The sequence below is a fragment of the Antennarius striatus genome, chromosome 9 (assembly GCF_040054535.1).
Source record: "Antennarius striatus isolate MH-2024 chromosome 9, ASM4005453v1, whole genome shotgun sequence".
NCBI classification, from domain to species: domain Eukaryota; kingdom Metazoa; phylum Chordata; class Actinopteri; order Lophiiformes; family Antennariidae; genus Antennarius; species Antennarius striatus.
Genome location: NC_090784.1, coordinates 17,159,778 through 17,178,694, shown reverse-complemented (window position 1 = coordinate 17,178,694; position 18,917 = coordinate 17,159,778). Strand labels below are relative to the sequence as shown.

The following is an 18,917-nucleotide window of genomic DNA, read 5'->3' as shown; positions in this document are numbered from 1 at the left end:
AAGACCTCCTCACAATGAATGACACATACTTGCCCCCAAAACAGAGGTGTTTAGTGAAGGTGCAAGATGAAAGAAATTGGGGCTGATTTAAATTGGGGCTAACAGGAGGAAGTTCTCGGTGGATGAGATGAAAAGATTTAAGACCTACAGAACTGCTCACACAGCAGACACTTGGTTGTTACCAGGGAACGTTTCTCCACAAGATGAAGAAAAAAAAACAGCTCAGTGGTTTCACCCACACTTTCTCAGATGTGTCTATCCATCTGTGTGATCTGTGTGGCAGTCTGCATGTATTCACATGTACATTCACATGTACACTATGTGTGCCAGTGCATCTATCTTCATCTGGGCATTTATTCATGCAATGTCCTATATATCTATCTGACTCTAACTGACAGGAATTAAAAAATATATACAGCGGTACCTCTACTTACGAAATTAATTGGTTCTGGAAGAAATTACGTAAGTAGAAAATTACGTAAGTAGAAACGCGTTTTCCATGCAAATGCCCTAATCCGTTCCAAACCCACAAAAATTCCCAAATAAATGTTTTATAAAGCATAAAAATGCATCAAAACATGTAACAAATACATGTTACGATTAGATTATTACACAATAAATGAGAGTTGTGCATAACGTAAAAAACAAAGAATAGAGTAAAGAGTAATAATGACGGTCATTTACCTTTTAACATCTGTCCCCGTTGTTTTTTGCCCTCTCTAGTTCATGCGCTCGTATCTCACCATGCCGAACAACAGAGTGAATTCCAGTCCTCCTTTTGAACTCCAACCACCCACACGATGCCTTAAACTCTTTAAACTTCCTTTTGTTTTAATAACGTGGCGATTGTAGATGCATTCTTTGGCCAGATCAACCAAACGCATCCCTTTCTTGTGCTATTCTATTATCTCTTGCTTTGGTTGTATGGACAAAATAACTCTTTTCTTCTTTTCCTCTTTTCTCCGTCACTTTCTTGGGGTCCATAGGGAATACGTACTCAAAAAGTTATTGTAGTTGCGCAAAACTATCAGACAACCTCACGGGTCAGTGCCGAATGCCGAACACTCCATAAGCACTGATCTACCTCTACACAGAGGTGGAGTGGCATCCCTCTTAGCCAATGGGATGCCAGGAAGATACGTAATAGGTAGTAGCCAATGGCAGAGCAGCTATGAGAATGCTGCGTTCAGGAACGTAAATCGAAATTGCTTTCGTAAGTAGAGGTAATATTTTCCTGCTGAGAAATTTTGTAAGTAGAACATTTAGTAAGGAGAGACATTCATAAGTAGAGGTATCACTGTATTGATCTCTCCATCATTTTCCATATTTTGTAAGCAATTGTTTCCTTAAAGAAATAGACAGACAGATGGATAGACAGACAGACAGGTAGGTTGGTCAATAGAGCAATCGATGGATGGATGTCAGAGGTTTGACTGGCTGTGTAAAACTGTTTCTACTGCAGAGAAATGATGAAAACGAAAACAGAAGTGAGAAAAAGGAGGATGATTCATTTGTGTGAATATCCACCAGACTATAGGGTATCAAGAAATGACACGAAGTTATTCTGATTCTACGGGTGATGGTGATGATAATAGAGCCATGAGTTAACCAGCGGGTGCAAACACAACTGACTGGAAGTGGCAGAGGAATGTGTCAGTTTTGCCATTTGGTTTCAGAGCAGTGCCGTGATCTTCCATGATGTTCCCGATTTATAAACAAACAACCTGTGCGGTTTACTATATGAACAATGCCATACATTAACATGCAGAGCTGGTGTCCTTCCTATGGTAGCTTCTTTGGCTCTGGGAGCTAAGCTACAAACAATTCTTGGAGAAAATATCAATGTGTGGGATTACTGGTACGCTGAGACCTCATGAATTTACATTTTACTTATTTGTGTGGAACTGACTAATGCATTTCTGCAAAGCACCTTCATCAGAACATTGTACCACAAATAACAAGATAATAATAATATAACATTGATATGATGCTCTGATGAAGGCGCTATACTGAAATGCTTTACATGAACAACCTCATTTGTGTATCATAAATATGATGTAAAGAAGGAAATGGAACAAAGTAGAGGGAATCCGTGGGAGGAAGTGGGTCTCCCTGACATTTCTGTCATAAAGTTTCCAGGTTGACACAGACCGACCACATATATTTGAAGTCACATGATCAACAAAACACTCCGCCCCCATCGATATATATTATGTGCCACACGCACATAAACACATTATGGAATAAGCTGTTCAAAGATAAAAGCAGACTTTATTTTTCATTCAAGAACTAAAGGAGTAAAAGATGTTGTTGATGTTTGTCATCTTGGGGGGGATTTCCTATCTTCTGACAGGTAAATTTAGGATTTATTTTCCATCCACAACTTTTGAACTTTTGGTGATGAAATGTTCCTTGGAGTTATTTTTTTTTATAAACTAAAAAGATTTTTTTAAATGAATGGTTCTTCCCCAGCAGCTCAGTGTGAGGTCCTTGAGGTGCTTGCTGCAGAAGGCTCCCAGGCTGTATTACCCTGTAAATGCAGCCTGTTCTCCACATGCTCTCCTGTCATCATCTGGCATAAAGCGAACAAAGGGTAAGGTAAAACTGTGTTTGCTGCAACTAATCGCCCATGTAAATTCCCTCTTTGCTTTATATAACCGTCTCCCTGCACCATCGAATGCCTTAATGTCCCTACAATCCCAGCCTTTATCTTCATCTCATTCAGAATAATGACTCCACATGCTGAAGATTGTGATATCTCTGCTATCTATCGACAGCACTGTTTGGAAAAAGGAGAAGAATGGTCTGCAGTACTGGGGTTATAGTTGGTTACCTACAAAGAACCAACGCATACAATGCCCCCACTCCCAGTTTGAAAGAGGTGATTATAGTCTACAGATCAACAACGTCATGGAGGAGGATGGAGGAAAATACTTTTGCACGTTGGCCAAAGGAGATCAGGTTTATGAGAATGTGGTCATGCTTCGAATCATAAAAGGTTAGAAACCAACTTACAGTCATTAAATATAGCATTTTGGCTTTTTACTACATTACATTTACACTTTTTTACCCGTTAAATGTGGACCAAAGATGTCGCATGTTCAAAATCTCGTCCTCATCTGTATCCTTTACAGTGACAGTCTCTCCTTCAGCTGCTATATCAGAGAAAAATGTTTCAATCAGCTGTAATATGACTCCTTGGGCTTATGGAGCAAGTGTGCAATGGATGTTGAACAACAATTTTGTGTCTCAAACTGGAATCATAACAAACAGAGGAATGGCTGGAAGTGTTTTGCGGGAAAAAGCAACTGCTGGACTGAGCGGGAACTGGAGCTGTATTGTGGGCTACAGGGGTAAAGAAGGGCGAGCTTCAGCAACTCTGGCCCTGATAGGTATGAATAAGAAGTAGAAAATGGAGCCATGTTAAGATTTTAAGATTTTTATTTTCTCATATGCTTTTTTCTTTTACCCCTGTGCTCTCACAGGAATCATTCAACCGCCCAAAGACAACACTAACGTGTATGCAGCTGCGGGATCTGCAGTCACACTCCCCTGTGTGTTCTCTGATTTAATTCCCTCTTTACAACGGTGGGAAAAGCTGAAACCTGCGTTTTCTGGTCACCTTCCCGTCTCTTTCTCTCAGTCCTCTCAACTTAGGTTGGATAACTCTGCCACTTTAGGAGAAGTGGCATTTGAGGATGAGGGCACGTACAGATGTTCTGGAACCATGGAAGGACGGCAGCTGACTAGAAGCATGCAGCTTGTTGTTGCTAAAAGTAAGCTTTCATGGATTTAGTTCAAGCTTTAGTAATTGGATATTTCTTCCTAATGACAATGAGTGAAAAACAATAAATAAAACTTGGTTTTCTCTCAGTCGACAGCAGCACCTTGTCACATAAACAAGGCTCTGTGACACTGACCTGCCTGCTGACCGACACAACAGAAATCACCCGCTATGAGTGGGTTCATGTGGTCTATGACATCAGTGGAAGCCAATCGGTTGTGTCCATCCAGAGTGGGAAAACTCTACAAATTAGCAAAATATCAGCGGCAGCACAGGGCGAATGGATATGCCGTTTCTATGGGAAAGAAGGCATGCTGGGGAACATAAGCTACCATTTTCCACTAATGAGTAGGTTAATTTAATGTGTAATATACTAGAAATACTGAGGACCGCTGCTAATGTTATAAAATACACAAAACTCTTTTTATACTGATTTTACTTGCAGGTGGTCTGTTCGAACATGAAGCATCAGGTCTCTCATATAACAATGGCGCTGTGATTGGGTTCAGCTGTCTCCTCCTTGTTCTGTTGCTAGTTTTGTTTAAGACATACAAGAACCACCAAAGGGTAAAGACTTTGAAAAGCCCATTTTTTCTGTTTTAAATTTGAATAGAAAGATGTGTGTTAAGGTGAAAATTTCTTGTTCAAAGATAATAATTTAATAGTTGAAAGAAATACTCTTACTACATTAACTGATTTCAACTTTTATATTGAAAATAAGTATTACAGAATGAATACTGATTAAAAAAAATACACTAAACATACTAAACTAATAAAATAAATTATACGTTACATCTTGAAATGCAGTTGTTTTTGAAAAATCTTGCATGTCTTATTTCAACAGAGAAAAAGGATTTTCCCGTACCCAGCGCTGGAAACGGTCATTCATACCATATCTAATGAGCAGGAGCAGAGACAAAAGAATGGACAGAAAATGGAAAGACACTTCAAAGAAAAAAATCTCACAGCACTAAACTGAAGTGAGATCCATCTTCTTTGTGTCTGCAATAAGTTGGGAGATGTTTGGTTGCACAAGTTTTGTAAATACAGTATTTTCAGACTAGACACTGCAGTAGAACTGTAATTCTGCATTATTTTTGTAACTGATTTCAAATTTCACCTGTTTGTGAGGATTTATTAACACAGAACTTATGTAAAAAGTTGACGTAAAGTGCATTTAACAGAAATACATCTGTTTTAATTGACTTAAATAGTTCGAAACACTCAAAATGAGAGCAGAAATTATTGCATATATTTCTATACTCTACATATATTTATAAAAAAATATGTTTTGTTATATTTACACAAAACAGTGACCTCAAGTATATATTGTTTGTACAAAAAATGCCGTTCTTTGCAATAAATTGCTTATACATTCAGGCTGAAAACCTTTGTGTCAGTGGCAGAATACATGAAATACATTTCTTTATCATGTTTGCTCCTTTTGAGCTTCAGGTTAAACATAAGAAAGTCATTTTGTTCCTCTGTAGTTCACAGCAATGAACTTAGTGAGTTTGCATGATAGATGGTGGACTGGCAGTCTAGTCTTGGATCTTCTCAGTGTTGTGCAGCTTCATAGCTATACCTGACTGTATTCCCCGTCTTCTTGCACTGAGGTTCCTTGGAGATCCCAAAAGGCCAGTGATCGGCTAATGTCCTCCAGAAGCCCCTCTTCTCTGGGGTATAAATGATCCATTACCTCAGTGTCATCGAAGCACCAACCTGGCCAGTCCACATTCTCACCCTCCGTAAAGAGAACGCTAAACAAGAGGTGGAAACAGGTCAAAATGAATGAGTTGTCGCATTTACTTTGCAAGTTTTTCTACACACTATGTGTGACATTTGTTCAGGTGCACTCTCTTTCCCAGAGATTCTGCCTTTAGTTGGATAATGCGTTGTTATTATTATGTGCTATTAAAGAGCCAAAGAGTACACAATATATGAAAGTAGTATTGTGTGTGTAATAATTACTATACGTGTTCTTCAAAATAAAATAAAACCTAATATAGTTTTTTGGCATAATTACAAAAATTAAATAGATGAATAGAGCAAAATAGAATAAAATAGATTTCAATAAATATTACTTTGATTAATTAAAAAGTCATTAAATTTGTTTATTTCCAAGCAAACAGTTTGAAATCTTAAAATTATAAATTGAGGAAAATTTTAGCAAACGTTTCTTGAGATGAGACAGCATGCATTCAAAATGCTAATTATGACTTCAGAAAACACAGGCTCTGAAAACCTGGGTTACTTTTGTTTCCATGCTCGCAGTCTGTTCATTATGAGGTTACTCAGTACTGGAAACTAATAACAGTCATATCTGACAGATTTAAAAGAAATCCCCCACTTGAGGATAATTCAGTACAAATAAGCACAGCATGGGGAAAAGTATTAAGAGAACCTGCATTCTTATTGTAGCTTTTATTTCTCTACTTTTACATCTGTCCTATGATACCAATGAAGATTTAGGAACTAAAGGTAGCAAATGAAGCCTGAATGTTGATTGTCCAGAACTCCATCTAAATTAAAATCTAATTACATGTTTAAAATAGAGAACCTAGGAAATTATACAACTTGTAAGGGATTGCATATATCTATGTGAATGTAGTTAATCATAAGGCTACACATTTATAAATAATAGAAATAATATTTATGATTAAAGGTTTATAATCCTTTTTACTCCTATACTAGATGACATTTGCCGCGAAGCGGTGATGTATTGCAATTGTCAGTGTTTGTGTGTTCGTCCATCCGTCTTCACAACCATTGCAGACAGTAAGATGGAAGGAAAGGCACATTACTCGGGCGGCAAAGACTATACAAAAGGCATTATATTCAAGGAGGCAAGGGGATGAAAATTAGATCACAACCTTGACCTTGAAAAACTAGGTCAAAGTAAAATTTTGTACTTTTGTACCTTTTTAGATACACATCAAGCATTCATTGCTGTGACCATTATGAAAGTAGGTCAGGGTAAAATTTTGAATTCAAGGGTGTCGTGGGATGTTGCAGTCTCTGACTGCCTTGTTATTTCTTTTTTCTACTTCCACATACATCAGTAATTGAGAAATGAATGACTCTGTTTAAGTATTGCAGTGGTAGTGTAGTGGTTGATGAGGGATGAACATTATCTATACCCATGTTCAATAATCTGTATCTGTGTCCATGCTCTGAACAATTGGGATTTAAACCAGAGGTGTAACTAGGCATGGCTAACGGGACCTATAAGACTTAAAGTTGAATTTCATGCACTGTAATTAGTTTTTATCATAAATGTGAATAAATACACTTCAATTGTCACATAAATGTAGACTGTCATACTGACCTATCCCTCTCCTCATCGCCATCAACGTCTCCATCCACCAGCTGCTCCTTCCATCCTTTACTCACTGTGGGAGCTCTGTGCCGCATTACCTTCACTTCATCCTCAAGGTCTGTGTCTCTGTCTCCATCACTGTGTGATATCGATGGTGCGATGGAAAGTGAGGGAGAAGGAGAGGGATTTCTTGACCTCACATTGGCTGTTATCACATTTACATCTGTTTTTGATCTGTCTCTACCCCTCACTCTGGCAGTGGCTCTTTCCAAAAGACCCTCCAGAGGAGAGGACTTTCCACTGTGATTATGTTGTGTGTAGCAACGTTGTGTCTCCTTTGCTTGGGTTATTGCCATCATACTGCTGGAGTGCAAACGAGGTTCTAGGTCCCTTTCAAAACTAATATAAGGAATGGAGGCACTCCTATGGTTTTTAACATTGACCATTTTGTCATAGGAGCTGAAATCTGACGTCTCAGGTTCAGAGAGTGGTTGGACATCTGGAGTAACATCATTATGCACATCCCAAAACAAGTCTTGTTTTGGCTTCAAAGAGCCCAGTTTTAGCACCCTATGTGAGCCAGAGCTTGGTCCAGAAGTAACAGAAGTCTTTTTGATGGTTGTGTAGTTGCCTGGGCCAGAAAAAGAAGGAGACCAAGTTGGTTTTTGGTTCTGAGAGAATGTCTGAGAAAGAGGTCTCTGATCAGTTGTGACCAGCCTCCTCTTCTGTAGCCGAGGTGACTTCAATTTTTTGGCCCAAGACAACTGAGATGTCCCCATGTCAGCAGGTAGGCTATGGCTGTAATTCTTCCTTGTGTCCTGGTTCAACAAAGAGTCTCTCTCTCTTGATATTCCTTCATTTCCCAGTACAAACTCAGGTCCTTGGCTGGGTGCTGTTAGTTGGTTTGTAGTTTGTAAGACACTATCTTCATCTGTTGGGTAGTCAATCTCTGGATATTCATCTATTAAAAGGAATTGTTGCCCAGTTCTGTTGTTTCTGTGATTAGTTGCCGTATTTTGAGGTAAACAATCCAGATGAGGGGTAGATTGCGCCATGTTATTCCAGGCCACCATTTGCTTATTTATCAGGACAGATTCATGCATTCTGTCTCCTTCCTCTGGATGAATCCCAATTTGCTGCCTTCTCACTCCCATTTCTATCCATTCATATCCTCTGACTGCTTGGTGCTGACCCTTGTGCACTACTGCAAAATGATTTTTACTGGGCTGGAAGTTAAATAAAGATATAGAAGTGTTGTAAGTGGCTCTCTTGTCTGGAGGTTTATATGGTTCATTTGCTTCTTTAGATGCTAGTAATCCATTGACTGATGTGGGTATTATAATATCTTTATCAAGTTCATCAACAGAAGCCTCTCTTTCTGATTGGATAAAAGGAATTTCTTCTTCAATCATATCCTCAATCTTGGTTGTTTCTACTGGTTTGACCCCTAGCTGCTGGTTTTCCAAATTGTCCATTCGTCTGAGGCTCTCTTTCTCTCTCCAATGATTTAGTGTTTCCTGACAAAACATTACAGTAACAAAAAAAAAACAACCAATGAATAATGAACAATTTTTATTTAACATGGTCATGCTAAGTACATATTATTTTCAATATCACATTTCAGTTTAGTCTCTTAGCAATCGAATATATGCTAAGTATTGTCAAATAAAAGGACAGATGAGTCTGTCCATGGATAAGTGAATGCATCACATTTCTCAAAAACAATATGTGGAGAGGTTTGTTTGTTGTTTTAGACAAAGCTTGGAAATTGTTGATGAATACATTTATTTACAGGAGCTAAAAGAAGAAGAAACTTATTTCGCATAGAACCTGATGTTGAAGATTTTAGTGCTCTGGTTATGTTAACAAGGATGGTGCATGTCCACAAAGAAGCATGACACTATCATGCTATCCCTATCAAGCTGGCATCATGTACCAGGAGGTATTGATGACTGATTCATGGTAGTAAAAATTTAACTGATGATGGAGCTAGAATCATCAAAGAAGTATTATCAAGAGTTGTTACTATCTTTTATATAAATAGTTTGGAGACATTTCACTTTGAACCAGACCTCATGATAGAGGTAGTTATTTGAATAGCAGAAATTGCTGTCAACATGAAAAGGTATAAGGTTCATACTCCGGGGATTATGATCGTACGTTCACACACTCACACACTCACACACTGCAGTCTGGACCAAAGGCTTGCGCAGTCAACAGTTGTCTTGAGGCCACCATTGAAGGATTATAACTATTATTTTAAAAAATCTTAGGAGGAGTTTTACCTTCGCCTGCTGGATGGTGGAGATCCATGTGGAGCAGCGCTCTGTAGTGCTGGCTGTAAATACGTAGACGTTCATTGCAGTGTGAAGCTCACCAACCTCTATAAGAACAAAGGAACCTGAGACAAGAGGAGAAATCATGATGGACTTGATAATATATTTACATACATTTCATAGTCCTGTATTTGAACAGGAATATTACTCACAGCTGTCTTTCATTGCCATGCAATACGTTCTATCGAGGGCCAGTGGAGGTCGGACTACCTTCAGGCGATCTCCTTTCTTTTGGACTTGGGTCATTAGCAAAACATCGGAGAAAAGTAGAGCCACCACCTCCAACTATCTCATAACAAATCAAAAGAAAGATAAAATAAAAGAATAAAAAGTAATGTAATTTAAGTACTTAAGTGACTTAAGTGTATAGTGTCTGAGGGCATTGGCTCTGCTGACCTTGCTGTCTTTTCTCCCTCGAATTTTCAAGTTCTCCTCAAGCAGCAGCTTGCGAATGGCGTCAGCTCCTACTCCTCTGATAGAGCACGTCAGATCAAACTGACAGATCTCTCTGACAAACTGTCAAGTAAAACAGTCATGAGTCAGCAACATATTTTAGAGATGTCTGTGAAGATTCACAGTCATCCAGGTCACGGTATCTTTGAGTTGAGCAAAGTCCAATGGATTGATAGGAGAAACTGATTATATTTGCCTCTCATCCAAGAGGCTTCAGTGAAGCATCAAGCTTTCCTACAAATCCAGTTGACCTTATACAAAAATGAGATGTATAGTCCTCAACTTATGAACATTCGACTTACAAACATTTGGAGATATGAACAAAAGCAATTTGATCTTAATTATTGGTTGAGTTAACTGAGAAACTTAATAGAAATAAGACACAGTAATCAAACAAAGTGGCGTGTCAGGTGTTTGATTTCAAGGAAGTGCATCAGTGCATCATTCATATAAGTGTGATGGAATATCTCCGTGGATTAAAGCATGACTTAGCCTCTACACCCCCGAAGACAAAATGAATTCAGCAGAGGTAGAGATGTAAAAGTTATAGTACCACAGTATTTTATTTTGTTATGTGTTGTTTTTATGTTCCGTTCCTGTTTTTGGTAAGTCTTAAGAAGTTGTACTTTCTTATGTAGAGTAGTAATGGCATTTTAATGACATCACATGGTGATTAAAGATTGACATTTAATAGATAACGACATACAACCAATGCAACTTATAAATCACTTCTTGGAACCAATTATGTTCATATGTTGAGGACTACCTGTACCTGTATTTATTCTAAACATCTCACATCTCAAATCAATTTACTTTGTGTCTGAAGTAAAAGAGGTAAAGCAAGTAAAATTGTTCCTCCATTGTCTCACTCCGTGGTGAGGGTTCTTACATGTCTATACTCCAGGCCCCCTTGTCTCATAATCTATCCAGTTGTGCAATATTAGTCTTGTTGACCAAAAGGTTTATCTCTGATCAAAAGAGAAGCAAAGGAAAACAATCTTGTTTTACCTTGTCAATTTCTTCATTTATTCCCTCCAACTCATAACCTTCCACCCTCTGAGCAGAGATGGTGAGAGCAAGTTGCTCATCTTTGACCTTGAGGTAGTCGTTGATGCTGTCCAAGAAACTCTTTACACAGGACATCTAGAATAGGACAAGAAGGGCTTAGTGTTAGTCAGGGGAGTTGTTCTATACAAAATTGTTAAAATGTGCTGAATTGAACAATTTTAAGGGTAAGTTCTCAACCCACTTTTAATGGCACCATGAAAACATTTGAATAGTTAGTAGACTTCAGATGACCCATTGATGTTTCAGTTACAAGTGACTGTTCAAGACTTCTTTGTAGGCGGCATATTTCTTGTTAACTCAAACTCTAAATACTTTATGTCCAGAAATGTTTTCAACAGTGTGAGAACATCTCATTTGCCGCAACTTTTTGAACTAAATGGGGAAATTCAAAAGCCTTTACTACAGATCACATGTGCTTAATTTAATCTGAATGGATACAGATTTCCTTGGAATTACAATAGAGATGAAAATTTCATTTTGCTGTCACCTTTCTACAGGCAAATTTTTCAAATTTTCTTCAAAAATGTTGTTATTGACAGATAAGTCTTACATAATATCTATATCCACCTTAATATTACAAATAGCATTGATCTTCTCTTCCAGATTTAAGTTTCTCACCATGCCTTTGAGAGACTGCTGTACATAAGGATCTGTGGTGTTTTTCAGAATGGACTTGAGTAGAAGAGGGTACTTTGTGATCCTCTGATGTGGTTTGGCCTGCATGTCCCCCAGCCTCATTCGCTCGCTATTCGGGTGAGTCTCCACCCACTGGACAAACCAAAAACACACAAATAAACTTAATTTTTTTTCTGAATCTATTTTATTACAGTCTTAAAATTGCTGTTATTTTATTAGTAACAACAGAAAAAAGAAGTGTTGCATGACTGACTTGTCTTACTGTGATTATTCTAATCAGTGTCTTATTCTTGTTCACATTTATAATACCATTACACTCATAATTTGAAGAGGATGGTGTTGCGACAGCAGATGCCCACCAGGAAGCAGTGATGACACCATCAGCGTTATTCCAGGATAACAAACCACAAGATGTCACCATAACTGAACTCTTAGTCATTAGATTTTGTAAAAGTCAATGAATCAAATTCCTTTTAAGATGACTGAATGTTAATTACAGGGTTTGTGTGAGTGGGCGTTTGAGTATTTGTGTGATCTTTTGTGTGCCTGTGTGTTTACCACACAATACAAATGTCTGCTGCTCAATCTACCTGGACAAAAACAAAAAAATGTGGGCTGCTCTCCATCTGCCTGCGTGCAAAACTAAGACTGTATTCCTCGTACCAGCAGTAATGCCGATAAGAATGGAAGCGCTGATGAAACTGCAGACAAAAAGAAAAGACGGATTAAAGACAACAGGAAGAACCTAAATCGCATTTGTGTATAGCTAAAGTTATGCATCCAAAATTTTACTGAAAGAGAACCAAATTTCTTTACTTATGTGAGAAATTGTAAAGTAAAACTTAAGGAAAATACAATATGTTTACAAAAGTGCTATGGTTGCCTGACGATGTGCTTACAAATAAAGAAACATTAACATATGCATTTTGCACAGTTTTAATTACTGTATATTTAAACCAACGTCATATATCTGATGAGTACAATATTCATGTAATGGAGGAAAAACTCACAACTTGTCAATTCAAATTGATAAATGAACAAAAATTATTTACCTATTTTTAATTCTCTGCAATGATGTAGTTCATTTATTTTCCCCTCAAGTTTGAATGGGTCTATTCTTTCACTTAAAATGCCATTCCAAAAATAATTGCAAGAAAAAGCAATTCCAATGGAAGACCATAATTACTTTTATACAAAATTAGTAACACAGTAAAATAGCTCCTGTTGGTGTAACAGCATTATATATTTTATTTCTGGATTCATTTATGAATATTTAAGTATTGTTAGTATTAACTGGTTGTAGTTGGAGCTATTTTACTATGTCACATGATCTTTTTTTTTTTTAAACTATATTACAATCCACTATACATAAAGTACATGCTGGAATCGGTTCTTGGAATTCTTCACATGTAATGTAACTGGCATCTGTAAAGAACTTTTAGTGGGGTAAAAATGACTTGGAAATGAGGTTGAATGTTAGAATGATAAAATGAAATAACAACCTCTAATTAGTGGATGATCTTGTTCATATATTACATTATCCCATTGATGGGTAGAAACACACCTCAGTGAGTTTACAGTGTAACCGTTGGCCAGTGAATTCATACCTGCAGGCAGCCAGTTTCTAACATCATGGGGTCAAAGGGCTTTCTAGTCCTCCGGACTTCTTTTAACATGGGATAAATCACCTCCTGCCAGAATAGCTGGTGTGCGCTTATGATGGAGGGAAGGTTGGAGAAAAGCAGCTGAGGTGTGACCTGCCACAGAAGCCAGATGAAACCAATAAAACAACACCAGTTAATGTCTGAGCTTCATGCTTTGAATAATTTTCTATGTTGTACTCTGCATAAGCCACAGCGGATGTTGTTGTACTAGTGAAGGTAGGTCAGTGGTATGCAGAATAGTGGAAAGTAGGCCTTTATATTAACTGTTTCATGTGTTAGATTTGAACATTACCGGTCTAGACAGGACAGACAGAGCCTGCAAACTGACCTCCAAGAGAAAACCACGCTGGTGAAGGTTGACCAGAGCTGCAATAAACAACTGTGAGGAGAAGACAGACTTTTGTTTAACATCCTGTGGAAAACCCCATTTCAGCAGTGACATACATAAAAGAAATGTATGTAAATGAGACTGTGGCAGCAGGTGGAGAATAACGTATTACATCTCTGATGATGAGGAGCTTATTGATGTAGTTGAGCTCAGTATGAACAAACTCCCATAGTGCCTCCTGTTGGTGTTTCTGCACCTTAGACATCGTCTGAAAATGAAAATGGAAAATAAAAATGAAACAGTGGAGGTAAGGAGTTCAAGATGCTTCATAAATATGAAAAAAAAAAATCATAAAGAACTGTTATTTTATGGCGGCATCTAGAAAAGCTTATTAAAAGGTTATGTGTTTAAATTTATTCCTCACTGTCAAATCTAAGACAAAGCATCAAGCATTAGTCAGAAGTTGGAAGAAGCTAAATGCAATTTTCCAAATACATGTATTGCAGTTATATAGAGGTGAAAGCAAGGTATGATTTGATGTTTAAATGCGAAAGTCCGATAGGCCTACTGAATGAGAGTCCACAATGTCTGTCCAGTTCTTCTCCAGCGTTGTTCCATGACTGTCCTCCTTCCAGCTCCACTTTAGAACGGCTGGTACAGCAAAACTCCCCAGTTCCTGCTTCAACACATCCAGCTGACCTCTCTCCTGAGCAAAAGGTAAAGAAAGGTGACGAATATAAGAATATAAAAGAAGGAAAGACTACTCAGGGAAAAACGTGTGGTGGAAGTGTTTTTTTGTGTGTGTGTGTATATTCTAACTATTCAGATACAAGTCTGTATCTGCGTCTCTGCATGTACTGTAGTGTGATGACAAAAAAACACAGTACCTCAGACCCCAGACTTTTGTCAGACTGTCCCTGGCTGAACAAGGCCTGTTTCAGTGCACCTCTGGGTTTGGGTCCTGCAGATGGTCCCTTGGTTGAAGTTGAAAAGGCCGTAACGACTTTCCGCTTGTTCCCTTTCTGAAAATTGGAGAATCAGGATAGTTGTTTGTTAAAACAAAGCTGAAATATTCTCAACCAAGTGAAGGGAGTTTATAAGTGAGAAACACAATCAAGCTGCGCTGTAATTGAGATCAAAATGTAAATAAAAAATAGTACATTATTTCTTTCAACTACCTATAATAGCGCAGAGGTGTGGTGCAGTTTGGGCAGTGATTCTCTAATAGTGTGGGGCGTCCCGAACAAGGAAAATGTAATTGCACATCCTTTACAGTAGGTGACGGTGGCACGTTCACATGTACATGTAGTCTGCTGTTAACTGTAATTATTAGAGCAGTGAGTATTAGCGCCTCTGCTGTGGTGGTGTGGAAGTTTCTCTTATTTGGGCACACACGCATGCAAACAACTGAGTTAGAGTCATTTGATCAAAAAGGGAATCAAAGGAGGGATATAAATACGACGGAAATAATAGAGAGAGGAAGGAAGAAGTGAGGAGAAAGTGTTGTTTTTGCACTAAATAATCAATTTTACAAATTTGCCATAGTGATTACCATAAAAAGGGAATCAAGCTGCAAATGAAAGTAGTGCTAATATTAAACAACACTTCCCTTCATAAGAACGTAGATCATTTAAGTAAATACTCAAGGACATATTTGTACTTAACTAGCTTTTAAAAAGTTCTTCATTACAGTTAACTGTAATCAAGCACATTTCTGTCCCGTTTCACTAACCCGAGAGGTCAATGTATTGAACTTCTGTTTGTCTGCCCCCCCCCCCCCAAGGTGAGTCTCTGCAGAAACGGATGTCCAATCAACATCTACCTCTCTACTTTCTGCGTCTTTCTGCCTCTCCACGTCCAAGCTATCTCGCCATGGAACCATTGATTCTTCCACCAGTGAGTCATACCCTCCACTGTTGTTTACATGTCTGTGGACAAACACACAAAGTTAATCATTGTCAAAACAAGGTGTGTGAACGCACAATGGAGAGCAGTTTATTAACACATTCTCACACTCCTAATTTGTGGCATATAAACACAGAGGCAGAATATCGTATTACACTCCACACAAATCATACACCTGAGTATGAACCTCAAACTTTCCCAGTCCCACAATGCCTTGCAAATAATAAAGTTTCATACAAAATTTGTTTCCCAATATACAGTCCTTGACGGGTCCCTTGTCATTTGATTTCAACCCTATTTGTAGCATCCCAGCTATACCTTAATGTAAATTCCATGTCTCTAATAGTCTTCATTACCACACTATTACAAATACAGTACATGTATTTGTAATAGTCGTCAATTTAGATTATGACATGCATCTGGATGTAATTGTACATACCGAAGTATTTATTTTGGATTACTGTAGTTATTGCTGATATGTAAAAGAAACAGCTCTCTTTCACAATATTAATGAAAGGGAAAAAAAGCATCCAGACTCCAATCCATTTTGCCTCAAAACTGAATACAATATAATAACTGAATTCCTTTTGGACTAAGAGCTTCACCTACACAAAATTTAATTAAAAGCCACTGACAACCTTTCAACCTTTTCAAGATTTCAAGATTCAGCAGAAGAGATGGATTCCTCAAAGATCATCCAGTTATGAACCATTTTCTTCCTCAGCATTAAAGGTGTGATCTTCTTCACTGGTTTGACTAAGCAGATGACTAGCAACTTGCTAACCTTCTCATCAAGCTGATGCAGAAGGTCAAGGAGAGCACAGGTCATCTTACAGTCATCTCACTTTATTTGGCCAAAGCATCAATTCATCGTCAACACATCTACTTTATTTACTTTTTTTTTTACATTGCCGCATGATCGCTAGCCTTTCTGGGTGATTGAAGTTATGTTTCAAAACCTGCACTTTACAACCAAATGGCAGGTTATGGGAAAGAGAATCATGATAAGATGAACTCTTCCAACATTTATATAATAGAAATGATTCCAATAAGAGCACCTGCAAAAACAGCCCAATTGAACGCCTCAGGACATGATACCATACCACACCCACGATAGAGATGCAAGGTAAATTCAAAGCCTGCCTCTTTTTATCAGTAGTTGAAGAATTCAAGATAGTGATGTACAAAAGCTCCACTGATAAAAAGATCAGAGGTAGAGGTGGAGCTGGATGGAAATGCACTGCAGACAAATCGCTAAAGCCAAGTTCTGAAAACGAAAGCTGTGGAACTTGGATGAACAAGGAGCCTGGACAAAATAGAACCTGCTGATGCAGAAGATCACATGGCCAGAAATCTCTATTCTCCTCCATCCAGTGTCCAGAACCCTTTCAGCACCATCAATCCTTGCACTTATACTGGTGCAATACGAAATAGCATTCAGCCAGGGGAAGGTAAAGATCATGCACAACAAAGTCCTTACAGCACTGGCAAACTGATGGGAAGCCATTTGCATACACCTAGTTGCTCAAGGAACTAGGTGTATCTATAATATCATTATATAACATATTCTATTCATTTTTGATAAATTGCATCTCATGGATACCTTACTGTCACTGCTGCAGAGCATATGAATCATGCCACTCATTTTTTAAATACCCTACAGGTTTGGCCTTTCTACTGTTTCATGCTTGCAAAAGCAGTTTTTGTGAAGCAAATGTTCATTTCTATTCATGTTTTGTACATTCACTGGCAAAATCAATAAAAAGTTGTTACTTGTTATAATGTTACTTTACATTACCACTGGATTGATGTCAAAGTAAACTGCACAAAAAAAAATAGGATGACACAATAAAATTAAAATAAAACCCAGCATTAAGTAACAGATTATTAATAATGGTGGTTCCTTACAAATATCAAATAAATATAAATGATTAACAAATACCATAATGGATAATATGTCCTGTGTGGTGATACTGAACATTTTTTCAACATGTCAACAAAACAAATGCTATAATCTTACTCCAAATTACTCAGGATCTGAGCTGTCTGATTATTCATCCATTTATTTATGCATGAGTTTAAACTTTTTCAAAAGCTAATTAAACAAATGCATTTCATCAATGCCACTTGAATTTTGTCATGACTTCATCTCATTTTCTAAATGTTTTATTTCAAAATTATTTCACAGATCTGAATATGTTAATCCATCCATCCATCTTCCACTTATCCGAGGTCGGGGCGCGGGGGCAGCAGCTTCAACAGGGAGCCCCAAACTTCCCTTTCCCCGGCCACATCCACCAGCTCGGACTTAATTCAGGTATTAAATAAAAAATACTTTTTGTCATGATTTGGATCAATGTTTGATCATTTGTTCTGAAGACTATCATGTACATGGTGAATGCCAGGAGGAAGTGAGGTGAGCAAAAATCATTCTGGTTATTTTCAGAGGGTTAAACATAATTGACATTACACATACAGTAGCTACAGCTCCACTTACACAGTAGTGTGTCAAGATGTGAGTTGAGGACTTCACAGACGTGAGTTCCCACAAGACTGACATCACCAAAACTTCACAGCATGTCCTGCTGCTGACTTAGATTACAGCAATGTGACTGATGCAGCCGTAAGAGACAGACGACTTGTTGGACTTTTATATTATAGCTGCACTGCTGTGTTCTGCCAGTGCACAGTGAGTTACTGCTATAACTGGTTTTCATTATCATATTTGTACAGTTTTTATTTCCTTTCACACCACAGACACAGCACTAATCTGCCTGGGCTCACCTGTCAGACATCAAAAGGTAAAGAAGGGCTTTTAACACACTGTCGTACTTGTTAACAATTCTCTATACCCTACAGTAACAGATTGCATTACGTTCTAACACTTCATTCAAAGTTGGATAATGGCTCAGTCTGAACAAGCTTCCTCCACCTCGGCCAGTCAACGGTAGAGAGCCGACTGTGGATCCACACAGCAGCTGCATGAAACAACCTCTAGCTTACTATAGTAAAAAAACATGGAGTTAAAAATTCTTATAAATTGCTGACATTCTCACAGTACCCACTATCACTTTACAAAGGTAAAATTATAGACTTACCTTGGCTTATTTGGATCCATTTTGTTTCACCCTGTCATGTTTGATTTCTGTTCCTCCTTTTTCTCTCTGCTTCTCAGTCCCTCCCTCAACTCTTTTCACCTGCACCATTGCCCTCGGCAACTGGCTGGACAAGAACAACTGGATTCTGAAACCGACAAATCAGTGCTTCAGTCTGGCTAATATGTCACAGATAGAAGTATTTCCTGGCACAGAGGTGATGATGGATTTCTTTGACAGTGTTCTATTGTTGTTTCACGTCAGTCAGAGCTCAGCTCACCTTAAATCAACAGGAGGAAATCATTTTAAGAGGCCAAAAAAGGTTTTGG

The 18,917-nt window shown here is 38.1% G+C and overlaps 2 protein-coding genes across 2 annotated transcripts; one reads left to right on the top strand and one right to left on the bottom strand.

The window, feature by feature from the left end:
- Window positions 1-2,253: 2,253 nt before the first annotated feature.
- LOC137601271 (lymphocyte activation gene 3 protein-like) lies at window positions 2,254-4,767 on the top strand. Its single transcript, XM_068323381.1, has 8 exons — window positions 2,254-2,353; window positions 2,476-2,593; window positions 2,778-2,998; window positions 3,135-3,392; window positions 3,486-3,776; window positions 3,875-4,132; window positions 4,230-4,351; window positions 4,629-4,767. The coding sequence occupies exons 1-8, from the start codon at window positions 2,305-2,307 to the stop codon at window positions 4,761-4,763; spliced, it is 1,452 nt and encodes a 483-aa protein (XP_068179482.1). The 5' UTR covers window positions 2,254-2,304; the 3' UTR covers window positions 4,764-4,767.
- A 589-nt stretch (window positions 4,768-5,356) lies between these two features.
- On the bottom strand, window positions 5,357-18,740 carry plekhg6 (pleckstrin homology domain containing, family G (with RhoGef domain) member 6). Its single transcript, XM_068323380.1, has 15 exons — window positions 18,592-18,740; window positions 15,411-15,516; window positions 14,476-14,610; window positions 14,157-14,294; window positions 13,761-13,856; window positions 13,589-13,639; window positions 13,204-13,353; window positions 12,187-12,297; window positions 11,579-11,728; window positions 10,901-11,035; window positions 9,836-9,955; window positions 9,592-9,724; window positions 9,389-9,504; window positions 7,113-8,620; window positions 5,357-5,544 (listed from the first exon to the last, which is right to left on the bottom strand). The coding sequence occupies exons 1-15, from the start codon at window positions 18,609-18,611 to the stop codon at window positions 5,364-5,366; spliced, it is 3,150 nt and encodes a 1,049-aa protein (XP_068179481.1). The 5' UTR covers window positions 18,612-18,740; the 3' UTR covers window positions 5,357-5,363.
- Window positions 18,741-18,917: the final 177 nt, after the last annotated feature.

Excerpts from the sequence above, each read along its gene's own strand:
- plekhg6 (XM_068323380.1), bottom strand. The coding sequence starts at position 18,611 with ATGGATCCAAATAAGCCAAG. Across the intron at positions 9,505-9,591 it reads CATGGCAATGAAAGACAGCT|GTTCCTTTGTTCTTATAGAG; the intron begins GTGAGTAATATT and ends CTCTTGTCTCAG. Across the intron at positions 5,545-7,112 it reads GGCGATGAGGAGAGGGATAG|CGTTCTCTTTACGGAGGGTG; the intron begins GTCAGTATGACA and ends CCTCTTGTTTAG.
- LOC137601271 (XM_068323381.1), top strand. The coding sequence starts at position 2,305 with ATGTTGTTGATGTTTGTCATCTTGGGGGGGATTTCCTATCTTCTGACA. Across the intron at positions 3,777-3,874 it reads GCAGCTTGTTGTTGCTAAAA|TCGACAGCAGCACCTTGTCA; the intron begins GTAAGCTTTCAT and ends GTTTTCTCTCAG. Across the intron at positions 4,352-4,628 it reads CATACAAGAACCACCAAAGG|AGAAAAAGGATTTTCCCGTA; the intron begins GTAAAGACTTTG and ends TTATTTCAACAG.